The sequence below is a fragment of the Xyrauchen texanus genome, chromosome 13 (assembly GCF_025860055.1).
Source record: "Xyrauchen texanus isolate HMW12.3.18 chromosome 13, RBS_HiC_50CHRs, whole genome shotgun sequence".
Taxonomy (NCBI): Eukaryota; Metazoa; Chordata; class Actinopteri; order Cypriniformes; family Catostomidae; genus Xyrauchen; species Xyrauchen texanus.
Genome location: NC_068288.1, coordinates 35,258,777 through 35,271,250, shown reverse-complemented (window position 1 = coordinate 35,271,250; position 12,474 = coordinate 35,258,777). Strand labels below are relative to the sequence as shown.

Here is a 12,474-nt window from a genome sequence, read left to right as displayed (position 1 = left end):
TTGCATTTTCTTTTAAAAAAATATTTTATGGAGATGCAGCAACAAAAGTGTATACTGAAACTGTGCTTTTAGAGCAATACGTAAAAAAATATTTAACTGGAATAAACATTTTAATCTCAGTAAACTTACTTTCTCTTACAAGTCCAACAACCATAAAAGGGTAGGAGAGAACAACCAGTCCTTCTTTGTACAATAAAACCAACATTTGTGTGTTTGTCATATTTGATTACAATGATGAATTGCAGAAACATTTTGCAAATGCATATGGACCTCTGAGCAAGACAGGAAAGTTTACATGTATACTTAAGAGCAGCGATAAGAACATTTATGTGCCAAAATAGCGCTTGTGTTCTTTAAAAAAAAAAAAAAAAAGGAGTGGGAGTTGGTCAGTCTTCTTTTTTGACAAGTCCATTTAAAAGAGCAACTGGCCATGTTTGTCATTGGGTTCTGAATGAAATAGAGGTGATTTTAACACTTCATGTGTCTTCAACATCTTATTTCCATATGTGCATTCTTTACACACTGACCAACATTTGTGTCCTTTTAATGTTTAAAATGACATGACCCTGCTGTCCACTTCAGTACAAAGTATGTCTAACTTGATCTTTGACAATAACTGAACATTTTATATTTCACTACTGTTTCTTTTTTATGAATGAGTATTTTAATGGGAGTTGACAGTATTAATGATGAAAGGCAGGCTTTTTCCTGTAAGTACTCTCACAGCAGAAGAGGGCAGATCAGATACGTCCATATGACCTCTGTAATAAAAACCCCTTTAAAATTTTCCAATTACAGCAGACATGTTCTTGGTTCCCCTTTAAGATTCAGTGGTCTCTACTGTGACATTCGTGCTCTTTCCCATGTATACATCACATAAACATACAGTATAGCTGAAAACTGATCCCCTTAGTAATTAGAAGCACAGTAAATGAAAGTAAGGAACAGTTTACTCTGTCTTTATTCAGTTGATACTCCAGGTTCTTAGAGATGAGAAAATGATTACGTTTCAGCAAAAAAAAAAAAAAAAAAAGTGCAAAGAAGGGGAATAATTAAATGACATTCTGATTAATTCCCAAAAGAAAACAAAACTGAGGTGAACTTGATTGTGAGATTTAGCTTCAATTCCAGTCTTGTGTGCCAAATTAATTTATAGTTTAACTGTCCTTTCCTTCATCTGAATCTCCCAGTCTTTCAAAAATGTCAGAAAAATTGGATGTCTGACTTATGTGACGGAGGTCTGGGTGATGCTCCTCTGGCTGCTGGTGCTTTTGATAACATAGTTGGAAGAGTTGCTCTTGCGCGAGTCGTGCTCCAGATCACAGCGGCACTGAGAGGACTTCAGATAGAGCGTGGAACAACACAGCAGGCTCTGCTTCAGGTCGTGGAATAGATGCCCAGCGAAAAACATGTAGATCCAGGGGTTACAGCAGCTGTTCAGGCTGGCCAGTAACATGGAGATGATGAAGGGCATGGCTACAAGGGAGAAGGAGAGAAATTATTTTAACTGAACAATGTACTTGAGCAGAATGTACAATCATTTCAATAGCCACATAATACTGTGTTTAGTCTCAGACGGCACCCCCGCAGACCACCCATAGTCTGTTCGCTCACTGTCTGATACATATTGCACTCTAAACTGGTAAGTACTTTCTCGAGTTGGCAAGCCTTAATCTGAGATTTCACTCAACGTCTGGGAGTTCATCAGTCTGCCTGTAAATAAAGTTTACTGCAAAAAAAGAAAAATCACTGCAATGCAAGGTTAGTGGCAGCGCAGTTACTTGAGATAAATAAAATAGACATCCTGTATTTAAAACTCATACTGAGCAAAAATAGAAATCCTGCAGGTCTGATATTAATGTCTTAATACTGAATGAATGACTACAATCTGGGAAAGATGACAAACATGATTTCCCAGGTCAGTCATTACACACTTATTTAAATCATTCACCAGTGTACATTATTTTGGCTAAGGCATATTGTTGAGGGCCTTTCACCACTGTGATTATATCTTCGAAAGTGCAGAAAGGTAAATTGGTCTGTCATGTCTGTCAGTATATTGCCCTTAGCTCAGACATGTTTTTATTCACTCCTTCCAAAATCTGTCAGGATCTCCATACATGGTATTCAAAATGAATTAGTGTCCCTTCCAAAGCATATTGTCACATTACTTTTATCATTATAAAAACAGAGTCGTACCCAGAATCTTTAAGATCTTGTACAGCAAACAGATGACTTCGAATAAACAACAGATCATAATTTTAGTTCATTACAATGATGAAGGATCTGCTAAGCAAGAGTGTGAGATGATTGTCAGAGGTGAATTGCTTTTGTTCCTGTTTACACTAAAACAATAAGCAACTCAAATGCATTACAGCGAGTTTTCCACTGGAAAGTGTTATTCCAAGACACAACACAAAGTGGAAAATACTTTTACACATGGTAAAATCACATAATACACAGCCTGAAGTGGCTAATTGCTTTTATAAAATGGCAGCAACAGCAATTTAATAACTTAAAAATATCAAAATATTATTTGAATTATATTTTTGTAATAGTTTTTTTAACATTAATTTACAGTTATTATTATTATTAATTAGTAGAAGTAGTAGTAATCTGAATAACAATTCTTCCACCAAGTAAAATAGTTAATTATCCTAACTGTTATTTACAGTTGACAAGGAACACATCAACTTGAAGGAATTGAAGGAATATTCCAGGTTCAATATAATCATTTGGACTAACCCTCCTTAAAAAAAAACAAAAAAGGGAAAGAAAATCAATGTTACAGTGAGGATCATGATACTCCATTACACTTGAGGTTTGAAAAGTATAGTATAGCCACAAGATTCAAACAATATACGTGTGTACATAATTTTAGTGTGATAAAATTGTCTACTGACCTTTTTTTGTGTAAAGTAATATCTAATTTTACAACTTCGCTACCATGTCGACGTAATGCCGTAAACCCTAATACCCCCATAAATACAATAATTTAAACAACTTTACAGTTCAAATAATACACAAGTTTTAACAGAAGAATTAATGTAAGTGCTTTGATAAATTTATAAGCTTCGCATTTCTACATTTTGACCCTTCAAAAATTGGCCACATTAACTTCCATTGTGCCTAATTTTAAACATTTATTATTATTATTATTATTTTAAAGCAGGACAGGTCAAAATTATTATTTTTTATTTTATTTTGTGGTAATCAACATTATGCCACACATGCTTAACTTGTATTTAACCAGGAATATTCCTTTAATATAGAATGTGCAGTCACAAGTGTGTATTTATCAGCATTTCTCAGTGGCTTAGAATGGGCCTCATACATTCAGAATTTAGAGAAAGAGCTATCCGTTTAATAAAATAGTTTCAATCCCTATTAATAATTTAATTCAATTTCTAATACTCTTTGTAAAAAAATCTAACCAAGATCCAACTGCAGAGATATAATGTATTTACATTTGAGGCACACAATGTACAAAATCTGTCATCCAAAACACCCATACAGGATATAGCAAACCAAACAATGAATAATGGCAATAACATGGTCCAAATTGCTTTTAGAATGCTAGCAAGGCATGTCAGCTTGGGTAGTCCTTTCATTGTTTGTGTGCAAAGAGGAAATGAGAACCAGGTGAAAGTAATCAAAAGTCTGATTAGAATTCTGCTGATGAGCTGACTGGATAGGATTAGCATGTTCAAACATGACATGCCTATTGTGATAAACATGTATGTGGGCTATGAAATAAATAAATTCCCCATGAAAAAAAAAATATTCCTTTTGGATGAAAAACAGAAAGAATCTGACACACAAGCCATGAACCATTTAGACCTCATTTCCTAATACCTTTCTGAAAATATGCTGCATTTGTGCAATTTGAAAGAATTTAAAGACTGTTTCAGGAGTAAGGAAGCAGCAATCATGTTGAAATTTTACATTAATTTCCATGCTGGTGCAGGCAGATACTATACTGGCTATAGTGCTGGATACGTGCTGATAAAGCTAGTGGACTAGCATAATAACCATTTTGTTAACAAAATGATAAAGCTTGGCTGACCAACATGATTCCATCTGGTGAAGCTAGATGACTGTGGAAAACCTAGTTAAAAAGGCTTGTGGGAAACAACATCCAACATGAAGCATGTCTCAGCTTTTCCACAGTTCATCATGGATTCTACAAAGGGCCAAACAGCAGAAGGTGAGAACAACTTCAAAATATATTTAATAAACTATGAAACCATACATTTCTGTGCATTTGTGTGCCAGCAGATTTAGGAATAATTAATTCCTAAAATTCAACAAACAACAATTAATATCACCCAAAATATACGTACATTGCTGTAGTTAGTATTTAAGTACTATGTCCTACACCATATTAGTATGTCTAACACCATCATGCACTAACGTACATCGGACACAAGATGTACCACTTGGAAAACCACTGACAGTGTAGTATACTGAAGACCTCAGGGAAGACACCATGTTTAATTTAACGTGAATGCAAATAGAGATTTGAGGGATACAGTCAGTTCAAAAGGTTTAGCTTATGCCATTTACATCTTATGTCATATCTAATATTCACAACACATGATTTTATGAGCTTTTTGTCCACTATAAATGTTTTGCTGTTGCATCAGTTCAATGATTGGCACCATTGTAAACATTAAAAGATACTCAAGGAACCATTTTGGTGTTCCTGAGCTGAACCCTCTGGAGATCCACCAGGCACCATTTCAGTTCTCTGAAGAATGAGAAGCTTACTGTTTAGTTCCTGCAAAAAAACTCTAAAGACCTCTAGAATTGTCAATGGTTCCATCAGTAACCCTGTCAAAAGAGAAAGGCTTTGAGGCTCTTGAAACATATCTTAATCAAACTGCCAATGCTACAGCGAAGTCAGAGATATGCTTGTCTGATTTTCTCTGTTGCCTGAAAGCTCAGCTCAAAGAAGTAACAAATCAAAGCAATATACATTACTGGAGCTCCATTTGTGATCGCAGCTCACTCTTTCATTTTTAAATTCAATTTCCTCTTCTCTGAGTGACTAAAGGATCAAAAGTGATTTTCTATTCCACTTTTTTTTTCATCATGTTTGATACAGCTGAACACATTACATTAATAATCAAGTTCTTGTCAACCTGTTTGGACCTTAGTTAATCACTGCATATCCTACAGAACATTCACTTCAAATTTGTTTTCGCTGCAGAGTAAAACTTGAAGGATTTCATAATTGCCCTGCATATCCAAACAAATATGTGAAAATCGAAGTCTTAGTGAGTGGTGTTGTTTTAACATATAGACCTTCCTCAGAGTCTCCTCACATGCCACATTGGTGGAACCCTCTGGAGATCCTCAAGCAACCCTTTAGAGGAGCCTCAAATATCCCATTCATGAACTCGAAATGAATGTAAAAACAAGGGAAAAGAGAATAATATTTATTATGTAGTTATTAAGAGCTCTTAAAAGGAATTTCTGGGCTGCAAAAATCACTTTAGTAAGATTTTTTGAAACTGAGAGCATTTAGCTGGATTTAATAAGTAAAGTACCTGTAGCTCAACTGGTAGAGGGTGACACTTGCAATGCCAAGGTCATGGGTTTGATTCCCAAGGAACACATGTACTGAGAAATGTGAACATTGAATGCACTGTAAGTCTGTACTAGTTCTTACAAGACTGTTAGAAGATCAACAAGGTGCTGAAAGCATTCTTTATAAATGTTGGCCCATATTGATAGGATAGCATCTTGCAGTTGATGGAGATTTGTGGGATGCACATCCAGGGCACTAAGCTCCCGTTCCACCACATCCCAAAGATGCTCTATTGGGTTGAGATCTGGTGACTGTGGGGGCCATTTTAGTACAGTGAACTCATTTTCATGTTCAAGAAACCAATTTGAAATGATTCGAGCTTTGTGACATGGTGCATTATCCTGCTGGAAGTAGTCATCAGAGGATGGGTACATGGTGGCCATAAAGGGATGGACATGGTCAGAAACAATGCTCAGGTAGGCCGTGGCATTTAAACGATCCCCAATTGGCACTAAGGGGCCTAAAGTGTGCCAAGAAAACATCCCCCACACCATTACACCACCAGTCTTCTGCTGTTGTAGCCCATCCGCCTCAAGGTTGTGCGTGTTGTGGCTTCACAAATGCATTGCTGGATACCTCGGTTGTAACGAGTGGTTATTTCAGGCAAAGTTGCTCTTCTATCAGCTTGAATCAGTCGGCCCATTCTCCTCTGACCTCTAGCATCAACAAGGCATTTTCGCCCACAGGACTGCCGCATACTGGATGTTTTTCCCTTTTCACACCATTCTTTGTAAACCCTAGAAATGGTTGTGCATGAAAATCCCAGTAACTGAGCAGATTGTGAAATACTCAGACCGGCCCGTCTGGCACCAACAACCATTCCACGCTCAAAATTGCTTAAATCACCTTTCTTTCCCATTCTGACATTCAGTTTGAAGTTCAGGAGATTGTCTTGACCAGGACCACACCCCTAAATGCATTGAAGCAACTGCCATGTGATTGGTTGATTAGATAATTGCATTAATGAGAAATTGAACAGGTGTTCCTAATAATCCTTTAGGTGAGTGTATATGTGTATATATATATATATATATATATATATAGGCTACTTATGAAAACGATGCTCCTAAAATCACCAGAAATGAATGCTTTGGTGCTGTTTTTGCAAAATAAATAAATCATTTTAAACCCCCCTTTAACATCATAGTACAATAGATTGTGTATTTGATAGGCCCCAGACTCCACAGTAATGATAAAAGCCTATACATGTGCCTGCTGTGAAATACACTGTAGGGCACTTTACATTAAAATTATTCCTAAATTCTGTGATACCGATTTATGATGCTTACTTAAGAAGCCATAATATATTGCATACTTCCCAACATTGTTAAAATGAATGTCCCAAATATCCCAACATTGTTAAAATGAATGTTTTGCTAGTTTGGGTTTATACACATTAGGATGTATTATGTGTTAATTTGTACTTTTTGTGTAAAAATTAATATATAGCTCTCTAATCATTTTAGTGGGTGAGGGGGGTTACTGGATGGTCTCGCTTAGGGTGCCAAATGGGGTAGGACCGGCACTGGTTTTAGTTCATTGATATTCTCTTTCAAAAACGCAAAATAGCCCTTAAAACAATTCATTCTAAGATACTGTTAATTCCAAGAGAATGTAATGGGTATTTTGGGTCTAACCTAATGAATCTGATGAAACTTTTAAGCTTACTAAAATATTAGTTAAAATATCTAAATTATCTTTTTAACTAATGCTTTGCTCAGAAGGATTTTTTTTAGAGTTTCTGGGTGTTGTTTGACTGCCTCTTGTGAATTGAAATCTGAAAGTTGACAATGAAAGTTGAATTTCAAGAGGTTTCCCAGAGTTATATACCAGGTTACCCAAATCTGTGTAATAAGGTCATCGACATCACAGCAGTGAATCATAACTATGACTCACTGACAGTCAGACAGACAGGATCTTGATAAGTTCTATACTCAGAGGACACTGATTTGACATCACAGACATATTAATCTGATACTAGAATTGTATTGCTGTCTAGAATGGCTTGTAGATTTACTTCGTAGGATTAAATCAAAATGAGTGTGGATTTGTTTTCTGTAGTTAAGAATGCACTATTGTATTTACATAGATGCACTCATTAGTTATAGTTTCTAAAAGTATAAATCTTGTTCTAGAATTTTTTTTCACTTGAAGTGAGACTGTATTCTACATAATTTATGTCTGATTAAAATAATAATAAAAAAAGCTCTAAATGTACTGGAAAAAACTGGGAGGTGTCTGTAAAAAACTAAATTTAAATAACAGAAAAGCTAAAGCCAGACAAAATGTATTTGTCCAGCATGTTAATTCAGCTAATTAAATACATAATAGCCTCCTCATCCTCTGATAATGGAAAAGTAATAGTTATATATCATTAGTTCCCTTTGGGTTTGCTTAGGTGCAATGGTTTCTCATACTGCAGACGGTCATGATTTAAGTGGTGCAGCTCTGCTGCATATTAATGTTTCCCCGAGGCCAATCTTTATGGTTTTGTCAATTACAGTGGACTACATCTGTAATGATTTAAAAGAAGCCCATCCCAGAAACCTGATGAAATAGGCAATTTCATCTTTTCTGATGAATTACAGAACAATAAATCACAACCAGCTACTTCTATTCTCTCTGAAAAAAAACTTTTTTGTCCACCTCTCATGATTTTGAAAACTCATTAGGCCACTAAAATTTGTGTGCTGCGTAATCATATTTGCATTTCAAGAAAGTATGAAAGCTAATGATAGTTGAATATAATTACAAAAAAACATCAATAGGTAGGCTACATATGAAAAATGGACGGCTACATCTGCAAAGTTTCAGAATGCCTTTGAAAACCAGAATCAGCTGTGTGCCAGCTAGTTGAAGTGTCAAATAAGACAATGTCTTGAGGTGGCATGACTGCCACGTCCAGATATAACAGTGAGTAGTCTGCTACTCTGACTGATGCATTCAGTTATGATGTGATTTGAATAAACTGAATGTAGCGTATTGTAATGGGCTGTCACACACATGCACAGATGTTCAAGCACCTGCCCTATTGGCCTCTGACCAGATAAGTGCCCTTAATGCAAAGCATTTTTTTTCTATTTCTATTTCTTTTTCTAATTTTATATTTTAGTTTTTAAATTTGGCCAATGCCATCGGTTCTCAATTAAAAGCATGTTGTTATGCCCGACACCTGCATTTGAGTTTAAATTCTGTGAGACCGCACGAGCCCCTGCCCCTCCATCTTCGGCGCACTCAAATCGAGCACCCTGCGGAGCTGCATCCACATCTCTCTGACATGCCTTCATTGGTGACAGACAGGTAACGATAGTGTTTGCCCTAAGTGCTGGCATTGTTTGTCACTGTTATGGAATTAAACCACTATTAAAACAGCTCAATACAGCCAGACTAACTTAGGCAATTTTCTCTCCATTAAGCCTAACAACAAGCAAGCTAGTCTGGCATGGCGTAAATTAGCGTTGTGAAGCTGTCGTCAATGAAAAGCAAGTGCTCCGGTAGGCTAGTTCCTTTTCAGGCAACTGAAACAAATAAATATGCATTACGTTGTTAATAGTCAATCATATTTGAATGTCAGAAACATTAGCCGACTTGTCACCCGTCACAAGAATATGATTTGTTCACTGTTTACATGCTCATACTGATTAGTAAAAGCTTTAAGATATAGCCAAATAAATTAATGATTCTTACTCCTGTGACACAAAATTGACTGGTAATTGTAGGCAAGCCAACTGATTGTAAATTCAATACAATTGTCCAGGGCCTTTACAAGCTCAGATTTGAAAGTTTAACTGTTCATCTAATTTTAATTTTAAAAACAGGAGAATGATCCTGCTCCCTTCTCCTCTGTACACAGAACACACTTAGCCTAATTGTTGCAACTGAATATAGGCCTGCTTTGTAGTTTGGAGTGTTGATTGACTGGTTTATTATTTTATTTACTGATAGAACAACCTTTTTTCTATTTTGTGTAAAGATTTGTTGATTTTGAACTAAAGCATGCACAATGTGGCATTTTTTTCCTTTGTTGTTGCCTGTTCTGGTGATAAATGTAAAAATAGCAGTGTTTCCCATTTATTACCTTGTCTCTAACCTAATTTGTCCTGCCACATTTTCATAATGAACTGAAAATATTTGTACTTCTCATAATAACATAAAATATCTATATCGTTGTGTTTTGCACCATTGCTTCGGCAAAGCATCTCTCACTCCCAATCAGCATCTGAGGAGCAAGTTCTACACAGGTAACCACTTTTGCTTCGTTTCTTTGTGGCTCAAATGTATGCTCTAGTCGATTTTGTGTTTTGACCATTTGTGAACTGCGTTAAACTCTGTCTAGTTTACCATGCTTTGTGGGTGTGACTTTTTTGCCATAACATCACCATTCATATCTATATAACCAACGTATTTATGATTAAATTACTACTAGAGCACAACTTTTTTTACCAGAGCACAAAGTTCTTCATAGCCTCTTAATTTTTCTTTCAAAGTGCACCAGATCGATGCATTTGACTTAAGCGTTTTCTTACAGGGGGGCATGCCCCCGGACCCCCCTAGAGGGTCTGAGGTCCAACCACCACAGTCTCAAACAATCCCGTGGGAAACACTGATAATAGTGAATGCTAAAGACCATCATCTATGTGTAAATTGATATCTGTTGAGTATGAAACATTTACATGAGTGTGTGTGTGTATTGAAATAAACAAATATGTATGTAAAAGATGTGCTACTGTATGTAACTATTTTTTTTTATAAATAATTATGAGAGGGGTGCCCTTTCATTTCCCTTGAGCACCTGCCCCCCCAAAATGTCTGTGCACACCCTTGGGAGCTGTTCAGACCGAGTGCTGGGTAATAACAGATTACATGTAATCTATATTATGTAAATTGTTTTAATTGTTTTTAAATCCTGATACCAGCCATAACTACACAGAAGATGGAGCAGTAATACAAAAACGTTAATTACGTAACTGACTTCCATTTTAGTAAATTCATTTGTAATCAGTACCAGAACACAATTCAGAAGAAATCTACCCAGCACTACCATCATACAAACTATGCAATTGTTTGTGGCCTCGGGCGTTGATGATGTAGGTAAATATTTATTATGTTTTATTAATATTTTTATTTATTTACTGTATTGGTGCATATTAATTATATGTATTATAGTATAAATAAAATACAGCTCTTCCTTGCGTTCAATTTGTGGAGAGAAAATTAATAAATAATATATATATATATATATACATGCATTCATTATCCTTAAGTATATTTTTATTTAATTTAACACTGTGAATGTACTTGGCTGCAATGGCTGTAAGAATGAATGGGGATGGGCGTAAACACGCGCATAAACAAGAGTGTCAATTGCGTGTTTATTGTGTAGGCTACCAAATTTAGATGGATATTGCGGTCATATTTCTTAGAACTTCCCCTTTAAACAAGAGATAACAAATGGCAAAGTGAAAAAAAGCCGGAAAAAGTTTTAAACTGAGAACATAATTTTAAGCTTTAAAAACAAATACATGACATTAAGACCTACAAATAATGAAAAGGTGATCCTTTAGGTCTAATGTGGAAAACTCTCTTTGTGATTGGCACAAAAATAGCAATTGAATATTACAGATTATTAATCCATTTCAAATCTTTCATCAGTAATGCCACTATTAAACTATTTAAATCAGTATATAAATCACAGTGGTTCTCAATATGCGCAAATAAGTTCGTCAGTCTGTGGCATGCAACGTACCTTCTGTTGGTGCTTCTGGATCCCAGGCTGACCACATCTGTACGAAGAAAAACGGAGTCCAGCACACTATATAAGCCAGCACAATAACAAAAGTCATTTTAACAGTGGTGATTTTGGCCTTGGAGATGAGCCTGACGCTGCTGACCCGCGCGAGCGCGTAGGTTTTCGATGCCGTAGATGTGAGAGTAATGCACGGGTCCCTCGTTTTCCTTTTAAAGTTTTGCCATATTTTAAAGCTTATCAGTCCGTAGCAGACGCTCAGTATGGCCACTGGTATGATGTATATTGTCAGACTTATCCATGTAATGTAGGCTTTTGCTCCCCAAGGCTGCACGAAATCTCCCCAGCAATCATACACTCCAGTACCAACCTCCCGTAAGGAGAATATATGAACTTGTGGGACACTGAGAACTAAGCTTAGTGCCCAAGAAAAAATCACGTAACATCGGTCCTTTCTCTTGTGTAAAGAACGAAGAGGCTGACAGATCGCAATACATCTGTCAATGGACATCAGCACCAGCATGTATGTGGAGGCGAACATCCCGACGGTCTGAAGATATTTCACCAACCTACATAGGATATCTGGTCCATAGAAGCGAAAGGTGATGTCCCAAATGAGTTGAGGCAGAACCTGGAAGACAGCCACCACCAGGTCTGCAATGCTAAGGTGCTTCATAAAGTAATACATGCGTGATTGAGTGTGCTTGGCTGTGTGGATCGCAATAAGGACGCAAAGGTTACCAGCTAGTGCCAAGAACAGCACCAAGGCCAGCACAGTGACTTCCACTTTGGCCACCTCTTCATTCCGTCTCAGGGGGTTCACTGTCTGGTTCACACCATGGGTCTCATTGCTGACGCTGGAGTTTATAGACGACTCGTTGAAGGACCAAAAGTCTTGATCCTTGAAGATCTCCTCCATGGTTCCGAAAGCGCACGTATATTTCTCTACAAATGTATCAAGCGACTGACCAGCTTTTCTCGCGCATATTATTCAGCCAGTAAATTTGGCAGCTCTGTAACATAAGTGTCACCAAAGAGATTTTGAGTCACAGGGGAAGTCCTTTACTGCTTGGTGGTGGTTCCTCAACTGCTTTCAGCCTGTAGTGAAAACTACATACACAATAGACAGTTTATA

General features: G+C 36.7%; 1 protein-coding gene across 1 annotated transcript; it reads right to left on the bottom strand.

The window, feature by feature from the left end:
* Nucleotides 1-1,051: 1,051 nt before the first annotated feature.
* Nucleotides 1,052-12,258, bottom strand: LOC127653811 (isotocin receptor-like). Its single transcript, XM_052140586.1, has 2 exons — nt 11,340-12,258; nt 1,052-1,476 (listed from the first exon to the last, which is right to left on the bottom strand). Exons 1-2 carry the CDS (start codon nt 12,256-12,258, stop codon nt 1,226-1,228), a joined length of 1,170 nt encoding a protein of 389 aa, XP_051996546.1. The 3' UTR covers nt 1,052-1,225.
* Between the last annotated feature and the right edge of the window lie 216 nt (nt 12,259-12,474).

Bases quoted from the DNA above. Each gene is read 5' to 3' on its own strand.
- LOC127653811 (XM_052140586.1), bottom strand. From the start codon at position 12,258: ATGGAGGAGATCTTCAAGGATCAAGACTTTTGGTCCTTCAACGAGTCG. The intron at 1,477-11,339 runs GTACGTTGCATG...TCTCCCTTGTAG, and splicing joins TCCAGAAGCACCAACAGAAG to CCATGCCCTTCATCATCTCC.